At 44.2% G+C, this 23,326-nt stretch overlaps 1 protein-coding gene across 1 annotated transcript in view; it reads left to right on the top strand.

Moving 5' to 3' along the window:
* GCAT (glycine C-acetyltransferase) overlaps nucleotides 1-23,326 on the top strand; it is a 91,967-nt gene that overhangs the window by 19,917 nt on the left and 48,724 nt on the right. The window contains exons 2-3 of the mRNA XM_089674273.1: nucleotides 16,648-16,778; nucleotides 17,293-17,394. Coding sequence (XP_089530399.1) covers nucleotides 16,648-16,778; nucleotides 17,293-17,394 — 233 coding nt within the window. The remainder of the gene's footprint in view (nucleotides 1-16,647; nucleotides 16,779-17,292; nucleotides 17,395-23,326) is intronic.

Here is a 23,326-nt window from a genome sequence, read left to right as displayed (position 1 = left end):
CTATGTCAAAAAATTCTACACACCAGCAGTGTGAGGAGACCTGAAAGTGGCACATGGCATGAGAGACTCTGGACCTGGCAGCAGCATGAGGAAGCGGTATATAGGGGCCTATGGCAGGTTTAGGGGCCTGGCAGCAGCTATAGGAGGCCCATAATCTGCCAGCACCCTATGTCAAAAAATTCAACACACCAGCAGTGTGAGGAGACCTGAAAGTGGCACATGGCAGAGTGTGGCGATGGAGACAGCAGCAATGGGAGGCCGTACAGGGACCCATGACAGACTCTGGACCTGGCAGCAGCATGAGGAGGCGGTATATAGGGGCCTATGGCAGATTAGGGGCCTGGCAGCAGCTATGGGAGGCCCTTAATCTGCCAGCACCCTATGTCAAAAAATTCTACACACCAGCAGTGTGAGGAGACCTGAAAGTGGCACATGGCAGAGTGTGGCGATGGAGACAGCAGCAATGGGAGGCCGTACAGGGACCCATGACAGACTCTGGACCTGGCAGCAGCATGAGGAGGCGGTATATAGGGGCCTATGGCAGATTAGGGGCCTGGCAGCAGCTATGGGAGGCCCTTAATCTGCCAGCACCCTATGTCAAAAAATTCTACACACCAGCAGTGTGTGAGGAGACCTGAAAGTGGCACATGGCAGAGTGTGGCGATGGAGACAGCAGCAATGGGAGGCCGTACAGGGACCCATGAAAGACTCTGGACCTGGCAGCAGCATGAGGAGGCGGTATATAGGGGCCCATGGCAGATTAGGGGCCTGGCAGCAGCTATAGGAGGCCCATAATCTGCCAGCACCCTATGTCAAAAAATTCAACACACCAGCAGTGTGAGGAGACCTGAAAGTGGCACATGGCAGAGTGTGGCGATGGAGACAGCAGCAATGGGAGGCCGTACAGGGACCCATGACAGACTCTGGACCTGGCAGCAACATGAGGAGGCGGTATATAGGGGCCCATGGCAGATTAGGGGCCTGGCAGCAGCTATGGGAGGCCCTTAATCTGCCAGCACCCTATGTCAAAAAAATTCTACACACCAGCAGTGTGAGGAGACCTGAAAGTGGCACATGGCATGAGAGACTCTGGACCTGGCAGCAGCATGAGGAAGCGGTATATAGGGGCCTATGGCAGATTAGGGGCCTGGCAGCAGCAATGGGAGGCCGTACAGGGACCCATGACAGACTCTGGACCTGGCAGCAGCATGAGGAGGCGGTATATAGGGGCCTATGGCAGATTAGGGGCCTGGCAGCAGCAATGGGAGGCCCGTAATCTGCCAGCACCCTATGTCAAAAAATTCTACACACCAGCAGTGTGTGAGGAGACCTGAAAGTGGCACATGGCAGAGTGTGGCGATGGAGACAGCAGCAATGGGAGGCCGTACAGGGACCCATGAGAGACTCTGGACCTGGCAGCAGCATGAGGAGGCGGTATATAGGGGCCTATGGCAGATTAGGGGCCTGGCAGCAGCTATGGGAGGCCCTTAATCTGCCAGCACCCTATGTCAAAAAATTCAACACACCAGCAGTGTGAGGAGACCTGAAAGTGGCACATGGCAGAGTGTGGCGATGGAGACAGCAGCAATGGGAGGCCGTACAGGGACCCATGAGAGACTCTGGACCTGGCAGCAGCATGAGGAGGCGGTATATAGGGGCCTATGGCAGATTAGGGGCCTGGCAGCAGCTATGGGAGGCCCTTAATCTGCCAGCACCCTATGTCAAAAAATTCAACACACCAGCAGTGTGAGGAGACCTGAAAGTGGCACATGGCAGAGTGTGGCGATGGAGACAGCAGCAATGGGAGGCCGTACAGGGACCCATGACAGACTCTGGACCTGGCAGCAGCATGAGGAGGCGGTATATAGGGGCCTATGGCAGATTAGGGGCCTGGCAGCAGCAATGGGAGGCCCGTAATCTGCCAGCACCCTATGTCAAAAAATTCTACACACCAGCAGTGTGTGAGGAGACCTGAAAGTGGCACATGGCAGAGTGTGGCGATGGAGACAGCAGCAATGGGAGGCCGTACAGGGACCCATGAGAGACTCTGGACCTGGCAGCAGCATGAGGAGGCGGTATATAGGGGCCTATGGCAGATTAGGGGCCTGGCAGCAGCAATGGGAGGCCCGTAATCTGCCAGCACCCTATGTCAAAAAATTCTACACACCAGCAGTGTGTGAGGAGACCTGAAAGTGGCACATGGCAGAGTGTGGCGATGGAGACAGCAGCAATGGGAGGCCGTACAGGGACCCATGAGAGACTCTGGACCTGGCAGCAGCATGAGGAGGCGGTATATAGGGGCCTATGGCAGATTAGGGGCCTGGCAGCAGCTATGGGAGGCCCTTAATCTGCCAGCACCCTATGTCAAAAAATTCTACACACCAGCAGTGTGAGGAGACCTGAAAGTGGCACATGGCATGAGAGACTCTGGACCTGGCAGCAGCATGAGGAAGCGGTATATAGGGGCCTATGGCAGATTAGGGGCCTGGCAGCAGCAATGGGAGGCCCATAATCTGCCAGCACCCTATGTCAAAAAATTCTACACACCAGCAGTGTGTGAGGAGACCTGAAAGTGGCACATGGCAGAGTGTGGCGATGGAGACAGCAGCAATGGGAGGCCGTACAGGGACCCATGAGAGACTCTGGACCTGGCAGCAGCATGAGGAAGCGGTATATAGGGGCCTATGGCAGATTAGGGGCCTGGCAGCAGCTATAGGAGGCCCATAATCTGCCAGCACCCTATGTCAAAAAAATCTACACACCAGCAGTGTGTGAGGAGACCTCAAAGTGGCACATGTTTGAGGCATGATTCATGGCGGATTTAGTCAGTTGTGTCAGGAACTGGTGGTTTGAAATCCAGACTAATCCACGCCTGATTCATTTTCACAAACGTGAGTCTCTCCACACTTTGGGTGGACAGTCGTGTCCTCCGCGGAGTTACAATACCTCCTGCCGCACTAAACACGCGCTCCGATGCCACGCTACTGGCTGGGCATGACAGCCTTTCAAGGGCAAATTCAGCTAGTTGGGGCCAAAGGTCAAGTTTCGTTGCCCAGTAGTCAAGGGGATTGTCTACCTCGGTTGGCAGGGTGCTGTCCAAGTAGGCCCAAGCCTGTTGTTTGAGGTCCTGCTCCAGGTCCACCTGATGCTGCTGCTGCTGCTGCGGCTGGTTAGTAGTTTCCTCACTGCGCTGGTGAAGAAAGCTACTCATCATCGACTGCAGACTGAGGCAGCTGCTGCTGGTGGAGCTGCCACTGCTCCTACCACCCCACCCCTCCCCTGCTGCCATGGCAGCGGAACGCGAGCGCACAGGGCCCACAGTGTCTGAGGATGGACGTTGGCGCACAAAGGCAGAGACCAACTGACTACATAGGTGGTTTTTATAGTACGTTATTTTGGCCTCCCTCTCAGCAGGTGTGAAAAAGGCCACCATTTTGGAACGGTAGCGAGGGTCCAACAAGGTGGACAGCCAAAAGTCATCCCTCTGTCTGATGGTTATTATTCGGCTGTCGCTACGCAAGCAACCGAGCATGCTATGGGCCATTTGTGCCAAGGAATGCGAGGGACTCCCTGCCTCCATCTCCACAGCATACTGCCACGGTGCGTCTGGGTCCTCTGTCTCCTCCTCCTCCTCCTCTACCAGATGCTCCTGCTCCTCCACTCCTGTCCGCTGAGTGGAAAAACCACCCATTTCACTCAATAATTCCTGAGCACAAATGTCCTCCTCTACCTCCTCCTCTTCTTCCTGTCCTGCCCCCACAGGGGTCATGTGGCGTTGAGATCTGTGCGCCACGTCTACCGCACCCTGACCAGCCATTGTTAACAGCATTTGTTCAAGGACGTGCAACAGAGGAATGACGTCGTTCATCCCATAGTCCTGCCGACTCACGAATAGCGTGGCCTCCTCAAAGGGCCTGAGCAAGCGGCAGGTGTCACGCATGAGCTGCCAATGGCTGACATCTAAGTTACACAGGGGAGTACCTTTATCCGCTTGTAACATCAGGAAATCGGTGATGGCCTTTCGCTGTTCGTAAAGGCGGTCTAACATGTGTAGTGTTGAATTCCACCTTGTTGCAACGTCGCAGATCAGGCGATGCTGTGGAATTCCGTTCTGCCGCTGCAGCTCAAGGAGGGTGTGCTTTGCGGTGTAGGAATGGCTGAAATGCATGCAAAGTTTACGTGACATTTTAAGGATGTCTTGCAGTGGGATGGTGGATTTTAAGAACCGCTTGACAACCAGATTGAACACGTGAGCCATGCATGGCGCATGGCACAACCTTCCTTGACGCAGAGCAGACACCATGTTCTTTCCGTTGTCGGTCAACATGGTTCCGATTTTCAGTTTGCGCGGAGACAGCCATCTGTCGATTTCTCTGTTCATTACACTCAGAAGTTCCTCCCCTGTGTGACTACGTTCGCCAAGGCATACCAGGTGCAGAACAGCGTGACACCGTTGCGCCCTGCACATGTGATATGCCGGTCGGGTAATGGGACTTGGCACGGGGGTGGCGGCTGAGGACACGGCGGAAGAAGAGGTGGTAGAGGCGGACATCTTTGCCGGACCAAGGACGTGCAAACGTGGAGGCAAAAGCGGCGTGACCTGTCCAAGTTGCTGGTGCGGCTGTGACGGCACCACGTTCACCCAGTGGGCCGTAAATGACATGTACTGTCCCTGACCGTAGTTACAGCTCCACACGTCGGCGCTGCCGTGCACTTTGGCAGAGACCGACATGCTCAAAGACTGGCCCACCATGTCTTCTACATGTGAATGCAGGGCTGGCACTGCCTTTTTGGCGAAGAAATGACGGCTTGGCACTCTCCACCGAGGCGCGGCACAAGCCATCATTTCTCTGAAAGGTGCTGAGTCCACCACTTGGAAAGGGAGGGACTGCAGCACCAGCAACTTGGACAGGAGGACGTTCAGCTTTTGCACCGTCGGGTGCGTGCTCGCAAACTGTTGTCTCTTGGAAACGGATTCCAAGAAAGACTGCTGACGGAATCCGTGAAGAGGAGTAGCAGGAGAAGGAGCATCTGAACGAGCGGAAGATGCCAACGAGCGACAACTCCCCTCAGCAGAGGTGTTGGAGCCTTGACTGGCTGATGGAGGGCGATTGACGTCGGGTGACGGAGCAAGTAACGGAGCGGGTGATGGAGCGGGGGCTGGGGCGGGCAGAACCGCCGTATCTTTATCACGGTTTTCCCAGGCCACCAAATGGCGACGCTGCATATGCTGCCGCAACGCTGTAGTCCCAACATGGGCCCCCTGGCCACGCTTGACTTTCTGGCCACATAGTCGACATACGGCTACGTTTACTTCCTCGGGCGGCTTGACGAAAAATTGCCACACCGCCGAGTAGGAAACTTTGCCCCCGATACTCCTCACTGGCTGACTGCTGCTTCCTCCGTGCACACCGGCACCACTACTGGCCGTGGTGGTAGGCTGCAGTGGAGCTGGTGCTCTACTCCGTGGACGTTTGGCTCCACTGACACTGCTGCGACCCTGCTGCTGTCTCCTGGGCAACCCACCGACTGTTTTGCTCGCTGCCAAGCTGCCACCCTCTTCTCCTGATGATGCGGAAGAAATTGCCTGATGACGACGAGGCTGCCAAGTGCGATCAACCTCCTCATCATCAAGTAGGGTCTCCGCCTCACTACTAGCCCCCTCGGCTGCGTCTGGGTCAGGAGACAGACCTGTCTCTAGACCGGCTACCGAGCCACTCTCCTCGCCACTACTTCTTCGCCTGGCTGCTGAAAAGGCGGATGTCTCCCCCCGTTCCTGACCGCCCTGTGTTAGCTCTTCCTCACTGTACAGTGGGGCTGAGCCCACAGCATGCGATACTTCGCTTGGTGAGGGAACACCAAAGGACAGGGGCAGGTAGAGGACACGTGATTTCAGTGGGCTTGGTCCCGGGCCATGCCAACTAACGGTTGTGTCTGACGTACCCACCGACCGTTGGCTGTAGGTGTCAGAGGTGACCTGGGAAGAGGAAGACGACCGAGCCAACCAATCGACGACGGCAGGGTTGTCGGTGGAGACACGACCGCTGGATGACACCGGGAGCACTGGCCTCTGGCTGCGAATAGTGCTGCCTCGACCCCTTCCTCTGCTGCCACGTCTGCTCGCTCCTAAAACATTGCCTCCTCTGCCACTCCTCTGCATGTTGTCTGACATACTCTTTAATTAAACGATTATGTGTCCCTGAGTAACAATTCTGTGTCCCTGAGTAACAATTCTGTGTCTGTGCGAGTAACAATTCTGTGGCCCTAAGTAACAGTTCTGTGGCCCTCAGTAACAATTCTGTGTCCCTGATTAACGTTTCTGTGGCCCCAAGTAACAGTTCTGTGGCCCTCAGTAACAATTCTGTGTCTGTGCGAGTAACAATTCTGTGTCTGTGCGAGAAACAATTCTGTGGCCCTAAGTAAAGTTTCTGTGGCCCTAAGTAACAATTCTCTGGCACTCAGTAACAATTCTGTCTGTCCCTGAGTAACAATTCTCTGGCACTCGGTAACAATTCTGTCTGTCCCTGAGTAACAATTCTCTGGCACTCAGTAACAATTCTGTCTGTCCCTGAGTAAAAATTCTGTGGCCCTAAGTAAAGTTTCTGGGGCCCTGAGTAACAATTATCTGGCACTCCGTAACAATTCTGTCTGTCCCTGAGTAACAATTCTCTGGCACTCAGTAACAATTCTGTCTGTCCCTGAGTAAAAATTCTCTGGCCCTAAGTAAAGTTTCTGTGGCCCTGAGTAACAATTCTCTGGCACTCCGTAACAATTCTGTCTGTCCCTGAGTAACAATTCTCTGGCACTCAGTAACAATTCTGTCTGTCCCTGAGTAAAAATTCTGTGGCCCTAATTAAAGTTTCTGTGGCCCTAAGTAACAATTCTCTGGCACTCCGTAACAATTCTGTCTGTCCCTGAGTAACAATTCTCTGGCACTCAGTAACAATTCTGTCTGTCCCTGAGTAAAAATTCTCTGGCCCTAAGTAAAGTTTCTGTGGCCCTGAGTAACAATTCTCTGGCACTCCGTAACAATTCTGTCTGTCCCTGAGTAACAATTCTCTGGCACTCAGTAACAATTCTGTCTGTCCCTGAGTAAAAATTCTGTGGCCCTAATTAAAGTTTCTGTGGCCCTAAGTAACAATTCTCTGGCACTCAGTAACAATTCTGTCTGTCCCTGAGTAACAATTCTCTGGCACTCCGTAACAATTCTGTCTGTCCCTGAGTAACAATTCTCTGGCACTCAGTAACAATTCTGTCTGTCCCTGAGTAAAAATTCTGTGGCCCTAATTAAAGTTTCTGTGGCCCTAAGTAACAATTCTCTGGCACTCAGTAACAATTCTGTCTGTCCCTGAGTAACAATTCTCTGGCACTCCGTAACAATTCTGTCTGTCCCTGAGTAACAATTCTCTGGCACTCAGTAACAATTCTGTCTGTCCCTGAGTAAAAATTCTGTGGCCCTAATTAAAGTTTCTGTGGCCCTAAGTAACAATTCTCTGGCACTCAGTAACAATTCTATCTGTCCCTGAGTAACAATTCTCTGGCACTCCGTAACAATTCTGTCTGTCCCTGAGTAACAATTCTCTGGCACTCAGTAACAATTCTGTCTGTCCCTGAGTAAAAATTCTGTGGCCCTAAGTAAAGTTTCTGTGGCCCTGAGTAACAATTCTCTGGCACTCCGTAACAATTCTGTCTGTCCCTGAGTAACAATTCTCTGGCACTCCGTAACAATTCTGTCTGTCCCTGAGTAAAAATTCTGTGGCCCTAATTAAAGTTTCTGTGGCCCTAAGTAACAATTCTCTGGCACTCAGTAACAATTCTGTCTGTCCCTGAGTAACAATTCTCTGGCACTCGGTAACAATTCTGTCTGTCCCTGAGTAACAATTCTCTGGCACTCAGTAACAATTCTGTCTGTCCCTGAGTAAAAATTCTGTGGCCCTAATTAAAGTTTCTGTGGCCCTAAGTAACAATTCTCTGGCACTCAGTAACAATTCTGTCTGTCCCTGAGTAACAATTCTCTGGCACTCCGTAACAATTCTGTCTGTCCCTGAGTAACAATTCTCTGGCACTCAGTAACAATTCTGTCTGTCCCTGAGTAAAAATTCTGTGGCCCTAATTCAAGTTTCTGTGGCCCTAAGTAACAATTCTCTGGCACTCAGTAACAATTCTGTCTGTCCCTGAGTAACAATTCTCTGGCACTCAGTAACAATTCTGTCTGTCCCTGAGTAAAAATTCTGTGGCCCTAAGTAAAGTTTCTGGGGCCCTGAGTAACAATTATCTGGCACTCAGTAACAATTCTGTCTGTCCCTGAGTAACAATTCTCTGGCACTCCGTAACAATTCTGTCTGTCCCTGAGTAACAATTCTCTGGCACTCCGTAACAATTCTGTCTGTCCCTGAGTAAAAATTCTGTGGCCCTAATTAAAGTTTCTGTGGCCCTAAGTAACAATTCTCTGGCACTCGGTAACAATTCTGTCTGTCCCTGAGTAACAATTCTCTGGCACTCAGTAACAATTCTGTCTGTCCCTGAGTAAAAATTCTGTGGGCCTAATTAAAGTTTCTGTGGCCCTAAGTAACAATTCTCTGGCACTCAGTAACAATTCTCTCTGTCCCTGAGTAACAATTCTCTGGCACTCAGTAACAATTCTGTCTGTCCCTGAGTAAAAATTCTGTGGGCCTAATTAAAGTTTCTGTGGCCCTAAGTAACAATTCTCTGGCACTCAGTAACAATTCTCTCTGTCCCTGAGTAACAATTCTCTGGCACTCAGTAACAATTCTGTCTGTCCCTGAGTAAAAATTCTGTGGCCCTAATGAAAGTTTCTGTGGCCCTAAGTAACAATTCTCTGGCACTCATTAACAATTCTGTCTGTCCCTGAGTAACAATTCTCTGGCACTCGGTAACAATTCTGTCTGTCCCTGAGTAACAATTCTCTGGCACTCAGTAACAATTCTGTCTGTCCCTGAGTAAAAATTCTGTGGCCCTAATTAAAGTTTCTGTGGCCCTAAGTAACAATTCTCTGGCACTCATTAACAATTCTGTCTGTCCCTGAGTAACAATTCTCTGGCACTCGGTAACAATTCTGTCTGTCCCTGAGTAACAATTCTCTGGCACTGAGTAACAATTCTGTCTGTCCCTGAGTAAAAATTCTGTGGCCCTAATTAAAGTTTCTGTGGCCCTAAGTAACAATTCTCTGGCACTCAGTAACAATTCTGTCTGTCCCTGAGTAACAATTCTCTGGCACTCCGTAACAATTCTGTCTGTCCCTGAGTAACAATTCTCTGGCACTCAGTAACAATTCTGTCTGTCCCTGAGTAAAAATTCTGTGGCCCTAATGAAAGTTTCTGTGGCCCTAAGTAACAATTCTCTGGCACTCAGTAACAATTCTGTCTGTCCCTGAGTAACAATTCTCTGGCACTCGGTAACAATTCTGTCTGTCCCTGAGTAACAATTCTCTGGCACTCAGTAACAATTCTGTCTGTCCCTGAGTAAAAATTCTGTGGCCCTAATTAAAGTTTCTGTGGCCCTAAGTAACAATTCTCTGGCACTCATTAACAATTCTGTCTGTCCCTGAGTAACAATTCTCTGGCACTCGGTAACAATTCTGTCTGTCCCTGAGTAACAATTCTCTGGCACTCAGTAACAATTCTGTCTGTCCCTGAGTAAAAATTCTGTGGCCCTAATTAAAGTTTCTGTGGCCCTAAGTAACAATTCTCTGGCACTCAGTAACAATTCTGTCTGTCCCTGAGTAACAATTCTCTGGCACTCCGTAACAATTCTGTCTGTCCCTGAGTAACAATTCTCTGGCACTCCGTAACAATTCTGTCTGTCCCTGAGTATGAATTCTGTGGCCCTAACTAGCGTTTCTTTGTCCCTAAGTAACAGTTCTGTGGCCCTCAGTAACAGTTCTGTGTCTGTGCGAGTAACAATTCTGTGTCTGTGCGAGTAACAATTCTGTGGCCCTAAATAACAGTTCTGTGGCCTTCAGTAACAATTCTGTGTCTGTGCGAGTAACAATTCTGTGTCTGTGCGAGTAACAATTCTGTGGCCCTAAGTAAAGTTTCTGTGGCCCTAAGTAACAATTCTCTGGCACTCAGTAACAATTCTGTCTGTCCCTGAGTAACAATTCTCTGGCACTCAGTAACAATTCTGTCTGTCCCTGAGTAAAAATTCTGTGGCCCTAAGTAAAGTTTCTGTGGCCCTGAGTAACAATTCTCTGGCACTCAGTAACAATTCTGTCTGTCCCTGAGTAACAATTCTCTGGCACTGAGTAACAATTCTGTCTGTCCCTGAGTAAAAATTCTGTGGCCCTAATTAAAGTTTCTGTGGCCCTAAGTAACAATTCTCTGGCACTCAGTAACAATTCTGTCTGTCCCTGAGTAACAATTCTCTGGCACTCAGTAACAATTCTGTCTGTCCCTGAGTAACAATTCTGTGGCCCTAATAACGTTTCTGTGGCCCTAAGTAACAATTCTCTGGCACTGAGTAACAATTCTGTCTGTCCCTGATTATGAATTCTGTGGCCCTAACTAGCGTTTCTTTGTCCCTAAATAACGATTCTGTGGCCCTCATTAACAAGTCTGTGTCCCTGAGTAATGGTTCTCTGTCCCTAAGTAACTTTTCTCTGTCCCCAATTATCGTTTCTGTGGCCCTAACTCTGTCCCTGTCCCTAGTACAGAGCGGTCTGCCTCTGTTCAATAACTGCAGGCAAATGAAGAATTCCAAAATGGCCGCTATTTATAGCTCGACCATTACACAGTGCTGGCTGGCTGGCTGCTGATAGGCTGATGCGATCACATGTAGTTGAGGCATGCATTATGGGTCAGCGCGCCTTGTCTGCGCGCCTTCCCAGACATCCCCGCTCCGTCGCCGCACATGTCAGCCGCCATTTTCTGAAAAATTTCGATTCGCGCGTCCGAATTAGGCTATTTTTCGGATTCGGCACGAATCGAAATTTTTCAGATATTCGACTCGAATTCCACTTCGGATACTTCGATTCGCTCATCTCTAGTATCCACCATCAACACTGCGATGCACCCAGGGCTCAAAGGAAGCATAGCATGGGGGAACCTCCAGAATTTCTCACACTGGGGTCACCCGAAAAAGACAGCGGAACTAGGTTAAAGGCTATATAGCCAAGAAAATATCTATGAAAAGAAAAAATATTTACTAGACCGTATGTATTACTCATCAAAGGGAGATATATGTAGAAAAATTAATCCATATCCAGACAAAAGGGCGTAGGCTTCTTAGATTTAAAAAAAAAAAAAAAAAGCTACAAGTCAAAATTACATTAAAGTATATACCACAACTACTGCTAAGTATCTGCACATTGTTCTAACCAGGTAGCACAGATCTCACAATGAAGGGAGGTTGCAATGTAGCCTGGATAAGACTATATATGGGAACTCCCATCAATTATTATTATATTATAAGGGCTGAGACATGAAATATATATATATATATATATATATACACACACACAGCATAGCACTAAAAACACACAGTGGTGAAGTTGATTAGATTAGTACAGAACAAGGACTTAATGCCTCCCTTGTCTATCTCTCTAAAGAATTTGCAGACAATACATAATTGACAGATAATGGAGAATTCCCTCAAAGTAAAGGGGCAACCAGTTCTCACCTGTGACATCAAGATTCATAAGAAGCCTGCTGTGGTATAACAGCCTCAATACCAAACAGTATAGCCATTCATCCTGGACTTTGCGTTTTAAATATGGCGTCAAGACGCCAGCACATGCATGGTGAATGCCACACAATGCAGATGCGCCGTTCCAATTGTCATGGCAACTCCCCAAGGCGCCCACCGGGGCAGGCTGACATCAGCGCCCCACCAGTGCATACTCCTGCAGATCATTTAATCAAAAGGGTCAGACCACACAGTTAATCTATGGTTGGGGCCATCTCTTGTCTCAGATGATGGTGACCCCCCCCCCCCCACTTAAGAGGATCCTTTTAGGAAACTGTCATTTTCAGGGAATCCGCCCAACAGGCTACACACTGGAACTCTTGTTCATGTAAATGTAGCCATTGTGTACTGGTACTCTCTTCTCATTTGTACTGAATTGTTTAACGTTTGAATACTTTAACAAAAATGATTGGAAAAGAATTTATTTCTTACCATGACCCACCACAGAAAAACCTTGAAATAAAAATTCTCCTATTCCTAGCGTTCATGGGAATACCATATATTTGTGTGTTATTTTTTGATGTGTACCCCTAGTAAGGCCAAAAAACATTAATGTCCTCCTTTTTTTTTTTTTTTTTCTTTTTTCATTGATCCCAAGTGCCTCATGCAGATGGGCATGTGTGTTTTTTGAAAGGACATACAGGTTCCTGCTGGCAGAAAAACACCTTTTTAGACACATTGAGGTGTGTTTTAAAAGCATTGCATTTAACATATTTAAATGAGTTTTACATGTTTACTTGTGCTTAGGTGCATTTAAGCGTGTTTTCATACATTTGCATGATTATATTTGGTAAAAGCACAGTATATGTATGCCCACAGACCTCTCGGCTCTGGGTTTTTTTTTTTTTTTTTTTTTACATTGCTAAATGCAGCACTACACAACGCCCGCATCTGAATGGTCCAGACACAAACATGAAAAAAACCCCGCTCAGGTGAGTTAAGTGGCCAGTCCCAAAGCCTATCCCACCGACAGGTGCCATTCCACCTCGCCACCATGCTGAATAGTGAAGAAAATGAAGGATGGCCGCACTCCGCAATGGGATATCGAAGATAAAATGTCTTCCAGGTGACATTACACACCTTTTGCTGAGTGCGGCCATCCTTCCTTTTATTTACTATTTGAATGGTCCAATTAATTTCAACTATGCTGCACACAGATGGGTGCAGAACTAGACAACACACGCATCTGTACACAGCATATATTATATATTTTTTTTTTTTATGCCCCATGTGAATGAGGCCTTAGACCCCTCTATTCCTGCTCTGGAGACAACACAAAATTTGGAATTTTCTTTCACTTTAAGTGAAAACGGTAAACGTGAGGAATAGAACAAATCTCCTTAACGGGCACACAAACAGCAGTAAGAGCCTTAAAAGTCCTCTAACCCCTCTTCACTCGAATGTTTTGCCTTTAGTTTTACTTTAACGTATATATGTGACCCCTCCCCTTGTTAAACAACCCAATAAGGCTCCATTCACACTTGTGCGACTCCAAAGTCACTATTTCCAGTTTAACTTTGGAGTGAGACTTTTAATGCGACTTTACACTCAGTGGCACGTAAATCACATCAAAGTAGTGCAGGAACCTTTTACAAATTTAAGTCGCATAGATCCAAATGAATGCCATTGCAAACACTGGGCTGCAACTTGACATGCGACTCTGTGTCTGAAGTCTCATTACAAGTTGCACAAGTGTGAACATAACCTCAGTTTGAAATAGAAATAAAAGGCAGAACATTTGTGTATACATAAAAAAAAAAGACATTATAAATACCCCCCCCCACACACACACTTTTTTTTATAAGTGATCACATACCCTCTGTTCGCAGCTGCATAAGTAGCTCAGAGAGCTAGGGTAGGAGAGACAGCAGTGCACTGATCTTTCCGGTGAGCAGCTTTGCGGAGGGGAGGCGTGTGAGCAGAAGTCTGATCAGTGGAGGAGTGCAGGCTGAATTCCCAGCACAGCCAGAAAACTGACCATGTTGTCATGAGAGGTCATGCCTAGCGTGATCAAAGGAACTGGCAGGAACACCAGGGATTTCACATAAAGGAAGCAATACAAAGAACAGGAGACTTTCAGATAAGTACATGGTACAGCAGGAATATGAATTGTTGGGTTTACATACTCTAAGGCAAGGATCACACCTATGCAGGTTGCGTTTGAGCAGTTTCTGCACTGTGTTTTTGCTGCTTTTTTTTTTTTTTTTTTTTTTTATCTCATTACTAGGCAGATTAAAAATGCAATACATGCTTTTCTGCAGCATTTGCATTGAAGTCTATAGAAACAAAAATGCAACTTTTTACATAAAAAAAAAGTCCCTGACCCTTTCCAAAAAAATGCACCGGGTAAAAACACACAGGTGTGAACATGTCCCATAGGAAATCATAGTAAATGGACTGTACTGCGTTTCTGCAAATCGCTGCAGAAAACTCTTAGGTGTGAACCTAGGGTAAGTGCTGAAATTTGAAGTACAAATCAAATACCAGTAATTGGCAATTTTCGACTTCAATAATATGAAATCTAATGGCTATGGGTGACTGTACTGGGCAAATGACATTGCTGCTGAATAAGCCTTCACATGGGTCAGAGTACTCTTAATATGTTGGGGACCAGAGGACATTTGACACACTTGAAATGTGTGCGTCTGGTTTCTACATGCAGCTAAAATACTGTATGTCCAAATAAGCTGAAAAAAACTTAACACAGGAAAAGCTGAATAATAATATCTTAATAAAAAAAAAACAGCTTTTTTGGGGTTTGTGTGTACAGATCCATAAACCTAGAATGTTTTGGGTTTTCATGTTTGGTGTGTATAGGCTCTGCAAAACTCCAGATTCTGACACTCCTATAAAATGATTGTGGGGTTGTATTACAGTCTGGTTCCAGACTGCTGATGTAAGGAATCTTTGCTTCCATAGAAATCCTGCCCCTGGCTAGACTTTCCCTAAACACACATGGCAATAGCATGTGTCAGATCAGTAATGCTAGTGAAATTACAGCGGGACTTTTATTTCTATGTTTGCAGTTAAATTTTGTAAACTTCAGTTCCTGATCACAGATTAAAGTTACACTAAACTATTTAAAAAAAAACAAAAAACTCCTATGTATTCTTAACTCTAAGTACCTTGGATTTGCTGCTGTGATCAGACTTCCTGTAAGGCTATATTCGCACAAGCGACTAGCTGCAGCTGTCAAAGCATCACTAAAATATATCCATATGCTCCAAGAATAATCCATACATATCCACTATTTAAAGGCCCTGTAATCTTTTCATGAAATTGCTTCTTACATTAGTTTTTCTGCTTCCTTGTAGTGTCTTCTGTGAGCTCCCGAATATCTCCTTTTTTTTTTTTTTCCCCCCCTCACTTCTGTTTGTTTGAAGGAGCATTTAGTTATGGTCATGTACACTACACTGCACATCCCATAATCCCTGGGCCATCTCAGGAGTGAGCAAGAGACGGTGACTACATATACATATAAAGGTGCAGTGCTAAAATAGCATAAATAAGGACAGCATATTATAGCATAAAATAAAGTGCAAAGTATCGGATCACACTGAGGTGAACTTGAGTGAATAAAAAGTCCCAAGATAAATGAGGGCCCACGTGGGGATCCAGTAGATCCTAATGAGTGCGTGGGGCAGGGTTCCAGTGTACCACACAGTGAATCTAGGGTAAAAAAGTGCGCACTCACCAGACATGCGTCAAAAATATGCATGTGAAATTATCCTGTTTCATCAGGTAGTGGTCATCTACTGCCAAGGTAAGGTAAGGATCATACACCTTCCAATCGCAACTCAGGGTAGCTACTCCAAGAGTCTCAAACGTGTCACCATCTGGGGTCCCTTTGAACAGGTTCTGAAAGTGGGGACTCTCAATGAAGAGAGCCCAATAAGGGACACCACATAGTGTGATACCGTAGACACTGAGTTTATTGTATCAAAGGGTAACACAACAATGAATGGAGAAGATAAAAATGTAGGTAAACACTGACCAGATACCATTCAGGATGGCCACCAGCGGTGGTCAGACGTCCGGATACTGTAGCCACTGACGCGTTTCGTGCGATGCACATTATCAAAGGGTGCTGGGCTTACAGGCAAGGACGTCAAATGGCTGCTATATATGTGTAGAAAACATATGGGAAAGGCGCCAGCGATTATCGCGCCGCCATTTTCCCGGCTACCGACGCATGCGTAGTATGTCCGCGCCATTTTGTTGTGGATTTCCAACTGGTATTATTGTCCTCTATAGGTCGGCGCCATTTTGTTGGCAGTATTCAGGCGCAAACCAGCAGTGTAAATCAGTGTGTATTACACTGCAATGGGACAGGATTATCAAAAGAGAAAAAAGTCTGTCTTTACTCAGTAGAAGACTAGACTTAAAGCATTCTAAGGGTAAAGAGGCTCTAAAGAGGACTTGACACGGACTATATTAAGACATTAACAATATGTGAAAAAGGAGGAAATTATTAAAAAAACGGAGATGGAATATCGTATCACAAAGGGACTAACCTGAATGATAAGTGGTCAGATGTATAAAATAAATTAAAATACAATTAAATATAAATGACATCCAATTGATGATATATAAAAAATTACATACACAATATCAGTATATGAACATATATAATGAATGAAAGAATGCGATGACTTAATGAGATCAAATAACATATAAAACAGAATGACATAAAACAGGATATGGAACGGGACTTGATGGTAACATAATAAAATGCAAAATCAGTATACTAAAAGGCCAATATTGATGTAGATAAAACAAAGAGACAGGTGACTGTTTGTATGTACAGTGAAACCAGGGAGAATGTACATAGCTCCTCCCTGTTATGTTCGCTACATGTTTGTATGAAATAAACCTTCATTGGATGGTGTTATTTCACTTTAAAAGAGTTGGCATTAAATTTATATATATTTTTTACTCTTTTAGGCATTTTAAATTTTTGTGCCAATAACTACCTTGGCCTTTCCAGCCACCCTGAAGTTATCCGTGCAGGACATGAAGCCCTGGAAGAATTTGGAGCTGGGCTGAGCTCTGTGAGGTTCATATGTGGAACACAGGTGACTATGCTGAGCAATAGGAAAGTTATATTACTGGTAACTTTTTTCTTTTTCGCTATAGTTGCTTCATTTTTGCTATAGTTCATAGGTATTCCTTTTTTTTATCAATTGTATCAAAGTCCTAGTTAGCCGTACATCTGGCTCAAGTTCTCAACAAGGCCTTATATTACAGTTAGTACATTGTATGGTTACAGTACAGATAGAATTTATGTGCATTTGCTGAGAAAGTGTTAACATGTCACTGTGGAATCCATTACTGGATCACTTTTGTTCTTAAGTGTGTGCTTTTAAAGGCCTTGTTTTTTTTTGTTTTTTTTTGGTGTTGTCTGTTGGGTAATTTTCTTATGAGTGATTTTCTTAGGTTGGGTAGCTAATGCAGGTTCCAAGTAATAAATTCAGTTTCATGAACAGGCTAGGATGTGTTAGTTTGAGGAGATGGGATTTCAAAATGGATAACAACCCTTTCTAAACAGAATGATCCTGAAAAGCCTAACGCTAGCTTCTGTTTCTTTAGAATATACACAAGAGACTTGAGGAGAAGATTGCCCAGTTCCATAAAAGAGAAGATGCCATCCTGTATATTAGCTGTTTTGATGCAAATGCTGGCATATTTGAGGTGAGTTTTTTTTTTTTCTTTTGTCTGAACCTTTTTATAGTTGTTTACTAAAAAATACAGTATATGAAAAGGTTTAGGGATTCTAGATTTCCTTACAAATATACACATATCTTTATGAAATGCCCCAAAAATGTGTAGGTGTCTTTGATGAAAGATTGGGCCCATAAATTTGTATTGTTGTCAACCTTCCACAGAATTTACTGACAAAACATGGAAAATTTACTGACAGCACTTTTTTTAACCACTTCATGTCTGGACACTTTTACCCCCTTTTAGCATTTTTTTTGAGACAGATAAAGCTTTATTTTGGTGTTATTTATTCACCACTGGGTTTTTTTATTTTTATTTTTTTTCTATATAAATGAAAATGTCCACATATTTTGAAAAAAAGTGTTTTTCTTTAAATATTTATTTGCTAAATTTTATAATCAAATCTTGGCCAAAATTTATTCAGTTATCTTTTTAGTAAAAAAATAACCCAAATTGGTGTATAACCAAAAATTCTAATTCAAAAATTTTTTTTTACATTTTTATTTTTTTTGTGTGGTTTTCCCCCCCACGTACTGTCACCCTAGCAGTACAGTGTCCCCATGGTGACACCACTTGTGGGGGGTGATGAACAATTTTTTTTTTCTTTTTTTAGACTGATTGCTTTTACACCCAATAAAGGCTGTAAAAGCAATAATTTCTCCTTCTCTCTGGCTGAATTCTTGCAGCCATTGAGAAATACTGTGTGAGCAGTGATTGGTCACAACTTGTCACATGCTTCAAGGATGTTGTGAATAGCCTTGTACCATGTGACCTGATCATTCACAGATTTAACATGTAGTAAGCAATGATGTCAGAAATGACATCTTGCTTACTACTATGAATGTGATCACTGATTGGCCAATCAGTGATCCCATGATCGGGACCTCGCACAGAGGTCCCGTCCGACGATCGGTGTTCCACTGTGTTCGGAGGACACATCGGGCACCGGATCTCGGCGCGCACAAGCAGGGGGCGGGGAGGCCATTTATAAACGGCCACCCACCCCTGCACTGCCACCGTCCGGCCGTTTATATACAACGGCCTGACGAGAGGTGGTTAACTAACAAAAACAAAAAAAACCTAAGAGTCAAATTTTAAACGGTATAAAAACACTGCCAATACCTATAACACGTTTTTTGACTGGTTTACACTGTGGGGGTTAGCTTAGATGGGGATCACCTTTTCTGGGGAAAAAAGGCAGTCCAGACAGCAGGTCCTTCTTAAAAGTCTGACTTTTAGCCAGTTTTATTTAAAAGGTTGCATGGAAAATAAAACAGAATATAAATCCTTGCCATCCAGGCTCTAACTAAACAGCAGAGATTCCTGTCTCACAGGTGAAGGGCTTCTCCCAGTAACCAACAAAACAAAACTTTGTGTAAACCTTTTCCCCCCTTGTACAAAGCAAAATTTCACATCCACAACTCTCTCTCATGGCTTCCTGAGTCCAAGACCAAGAGCAACCTCTTACTCCAGTCCTGCTTTATTTATACCACCTGCTGATGGTCCTCAGTGGAACGCAAAATCCGGTCCAGAACCAACCCATCCAAAGTGGCCTGGATAACCTGGTTAAGTCTCCTAGATATGAACGCATGCAAGGTGACACATAGGGGTCAATTTACTAAGAATAAGGTGAATCAATAGATTTTTAGATCCCAAACTTCACCTGATTGAAACAATTAAGACCTTGCTGCGGTGAACAGAAAAGCGACTTCAGTTAGGAAAACGTCTTTTAGTAAATGTCAAATCGGAATAGTCGCTTTTACATAATAGGCCCTGCTAAACTTGGTCCCTAGAGGGTGTAGGCACAGGATTAAGCCAAGATCCCATTTTGTTTGTGTGTGTGTGTATATAAAAAAAACAAAAAAACAATTGGCGGGTGAGATTTTGTTTGGCTTTTTTTGATGCAAATTCTATTCATTCTCTTTCCTAGTTTTGTAGCATTTTTTACATGTTCTGCAAACAAATGCATTTTTTAAATGTTAGAGTAATGCATACTATTTTCTACTGTTAAAAATATATATAAAAATTACTTATAAAAAATTATTAGTCATATAATGATATAAATCTACCTATTATTAGATATCTTAAGTCTTGAATCATGGTATTACTATATATCCTAGACACTGCTATGGTCAGAATTGTGGCTTAGTAGTTAGCACTTCTGCCTAACAGCACTAAAGTTGCACTAAATGCATGGAGTTTGCATGTTCTGCCGGTGTGGGTTTTCTCTCATGCTGTAAAGATATGCTGGCGGCGCTATACAAGTACCTGAACTAATAAAAATGCATGGTTTTATGTGTTTTTTTTTTTTTTCCATCTCTGGTACATTCTAGAAAGTTTCACACAATGTAGAAAAAAAGAGCTGACATTACAAATAAAATTGTATGTGTGTGTGGGGGGGGGGGGGTGTCACTTGCTCTTCTACCCCCCCCCCCCGCCTTTTCTTGCCTACAGATAAGGGTGTATAAGGGGTGATTTACACACACTTTTTTTGGTTAAAGTGTTCCCCTTCAAATCTATGACCGTTATTTGTTATAAGAAAATATGAATTTGACATTAAAAATTATTTTTGTCATATAATATCTACTTATAATCATAAGTATATCTGTCATATATCCTAATTCTTGAATCATGGTACTACTATATATCCCAATTATTGTTATTGGCAGCTTAGTGGTTAGCATTTCAGCCTAGCAACACTGGGGTCATTGTTTCAAATCCCACCCATTACACCGCGTGCTAGGAGTTTGCATGTTCACTCTGTTCCTGTGTTGGTTTCCTTCCACACTCCAAAGACATTCTGATAGGTTAATTGGCATTAGTATAAATGTAAGCTCCTTGAGGGTAGGGATGAGCTCATAGATATTTATAATTGCTTCTTTCCCTAAGTTAAACATGCCATGGACATCCTGCAAGTATGCACATGGTCCAAAAAAGCCATGCCCTGTGCATCCCTCCTCTCTGCTTGGCAGAAGTGTTGCCTCTTCCTCTGCAGTCGTGAGCCAGAAGTGGTCGGTGGCGCAAGTAAATACGCGCAATTGACACTGGTGTTTTAGTTTGGCAAGTGTCACCTGCCCCCAGCTGCTGTGTTTACTTTTGGCCTGATGTCTCTGGAGCATGCGAAGGTCCTTTTTGCAAATGTAATGATGCAATTCCAGTCCAGGAGCCGGTCCTGAGACCATTTGTGTGTGATAACCAATTTTTATGCACAATCGTGGCTCCCACATATGCAAATTTTCTTATGTGCAATATATTTATTATGAAAAATATTTTGACTTTAGTTCCTCAGCTTGCAACTAGTGAATTTAAAAAAAAAAAAAAAAAAAAAAGCAGCTCAGGTTGACATGTTAAATACTTTACCTATTACCTATCCACCAACTGAAGAAAAATGTTCCCAGAAAAAACTGTTAAAGGCTTTTTTTTTGGGGGGGGGGAGGGGGTTATTTAACACCTTTCATGGGTGTGTAGAATAAAATGTTTCATAGTTCATATTCAACATTTATGTTGACAGCAGCAACACAATTGGGTACATTAATTTTCTTTGTGTAAAAAAAGAAACCGTATTTATGGTGCTACATTTTTGCACAGCACTTTACAAGAGGGTAAGAAGGGCCCTTCTCATTGGAGTTTAAAGTCTAAAACCGGCATCACAACCTAACTTTCACAGTTTACAGCTGGGAACAAAGTAAGGTTAATATTAACCAGGCAGCACATTTTACAAGGTAAAACAAATCTCATCACCCTGCCCAACAGATGAGTTTTCATCAGTTTGTCCATTTTTTTGGTCCATTTACATCCATTCTCGTTTTTTTGGGGTTTTTTTTGCAGAAGAATAGGGTTTTCTTACGTTCAAAAAAAAGGATGTTAACAGATGTAAAAAGATGTTCATCCGTTTACATCCGCAAGTCCATAGAAATACATGGGGGGTCAGTTTTTTTTTTTCCATCCGTAAACTTGACAGATGAAAAACAGACATACGGAGTGCCCATGTGAAAGAGGCCTATATAGAACATTGGTTGTATTGTTGGCACACCCAATGAAGGACACGTCCATTCAGTCTGTCTCTTTATGAATGCCTCAAGTGATTGCACCTGATTAGTAGGCAGATACTCCTTCCAATTGTGTTAACCCTTGGCTATGTGCATCAATTCAGACTACGGGCCAAAGATCCAAGTCCATTAGCATGCACAGAAAGCAACAGTTCTATAAGAATATGTATCTGTGCAGTGTACAACAGAAAATGTGAACTGTCCAAGTCCCTGGGCATGCTCCGTGCTATTACTGCTTGCAAATGTTGTGGGTTGTTATAATCCTAGCAGGTGCCATCTCCTAACAACCAGAGACTCATCCACAATGACAGCAGCATGGGCCCTTCAGTCTGTCATGGACAGACCCCAAAATCACTAACACACCCTTATCTGAGCATACAGTCCTGCAGGCCAGGAAAGAAGGGTGGAAGAACGAGCCCACACTTTTTGTAATGTCAGCTCTTTTGTTTCCATTATGTGAAACCCATCTAAAATGTACCAGATTGCAAAAGACACATAAGTACATGCGTTCTTATTAGTTCAGGTACTTTGTATAGCGCCATCAATTTACACAACACTTTACATATATAGTACATTCACATCAGGCCCTGCCTTCAAGGAGCTTACAATGTACAGTCCCTAACTCACATTCATGTACTAGGGACAATATAGACAGGAGCCAAAACAAATACCAGCATGTCTTTGAAGCAGGGGAGGAAACCCACACAGGCAGAACATGCAAACTCCATGCAGGTAGTGCTATGGTTGGGATTTGAGCCAGCAACCCTAGTGCTGCTAGGCAGCAGTGCTAACCCCCAAGTCCTTGGGCATGCTCAGTGTAACAAACCATATATTTCAAGATATAATACAAATGTGGCGCTGCTTTATTGTCATTCACCAGTGAAATCATATGTCAAGATTTACAATGATGGTGGAACCCTCCTACATACAACTACCTATTTTATTTGGACATTTACATATAGGGGGTGGACTTCCATAAAGTTTTGTTTATTGATTTATGAATTGATATATTTCTTTATTGGTGTATCACTGGAATACTATTATGATCCTTTGTATTGGGATACATATAACCATCACACATTAAATTTAATAACACAGCGCAACATTTGGATTCCTTTTAATTTTGCTTCAGCACTGGTTTTGTGTGTGGTTTGTGAAGACAGCTGTGGGAGTTTGGCTTTATATTTTTGTTAGATGCTGAGCACCAAGTGCAGTGTTTTTTGTTTTTTTTTGCCATTTTAGTTAATATATTACTCCAAAGACATGCCGATTAGGTTAATTGGATCCTGCCTAAATTGGCCCTAGTATGTGTATGTATTAATGTAAGTTAGGGACCCTAGATTGTACAACTCTTGAGGGTTAGGGACTGATGTGAATGTACAATATATGTGTAAACCGCTGTGTAAATTGATGGCACTATATAAATACCTGAAATAAAAAAAAAAAAAAGTTCCTGGACATGAACAATACACATGGCAGTACACACAAGTGTATATATACTGCAGAGAATATATGCTCAAAACAAACAAAAAAAACCACAGCGCTAGCATTATTTAAAGAAACGAGAGAAAAAAATATTGTATAGGAAGCAAGGGGGAAAAAAAAAAAAAGCTAAATAAGTTAAAGGAAATTAAAAAGTTCTTTCAATATCTATGTTGGTGTTTCTGTGCATAGTAACAGTTCTATAGTTACAAATATTGATGTATACTGTAAAAAAAAATTATACAGAAATTAGTCTGTTTTAATAATCACTTTAACAGAAACTGGTTCACTCTTTAACAACATTTCCAGGCTTGCCAACAAAGGCATTTACTATAGCACTTACAAAACAAACAGAGTGAAGGCAGTTCTTT

Source organism: Staurois parvus, unplaced genomic scaffold (genome assembly GCF_062004578.1).
Source record: "Staurois parvus isolate SC_StPar_1 unplaced genomic scaffold, SC_StPar_1.0 ptg000149l, whole genome shotgun sequence".
Classification (NCBI taxonomy): domain Eukaryota; kingdom Metazoa; phylum Chordata; class Amphibia; order Anura; family Ranidae; genus Staurois; species Staurois parvus.
Note: the sequence above shows the minus strand (reverse complement) of the source record. Positions and strands in the feature narration are given on the sequence as shown.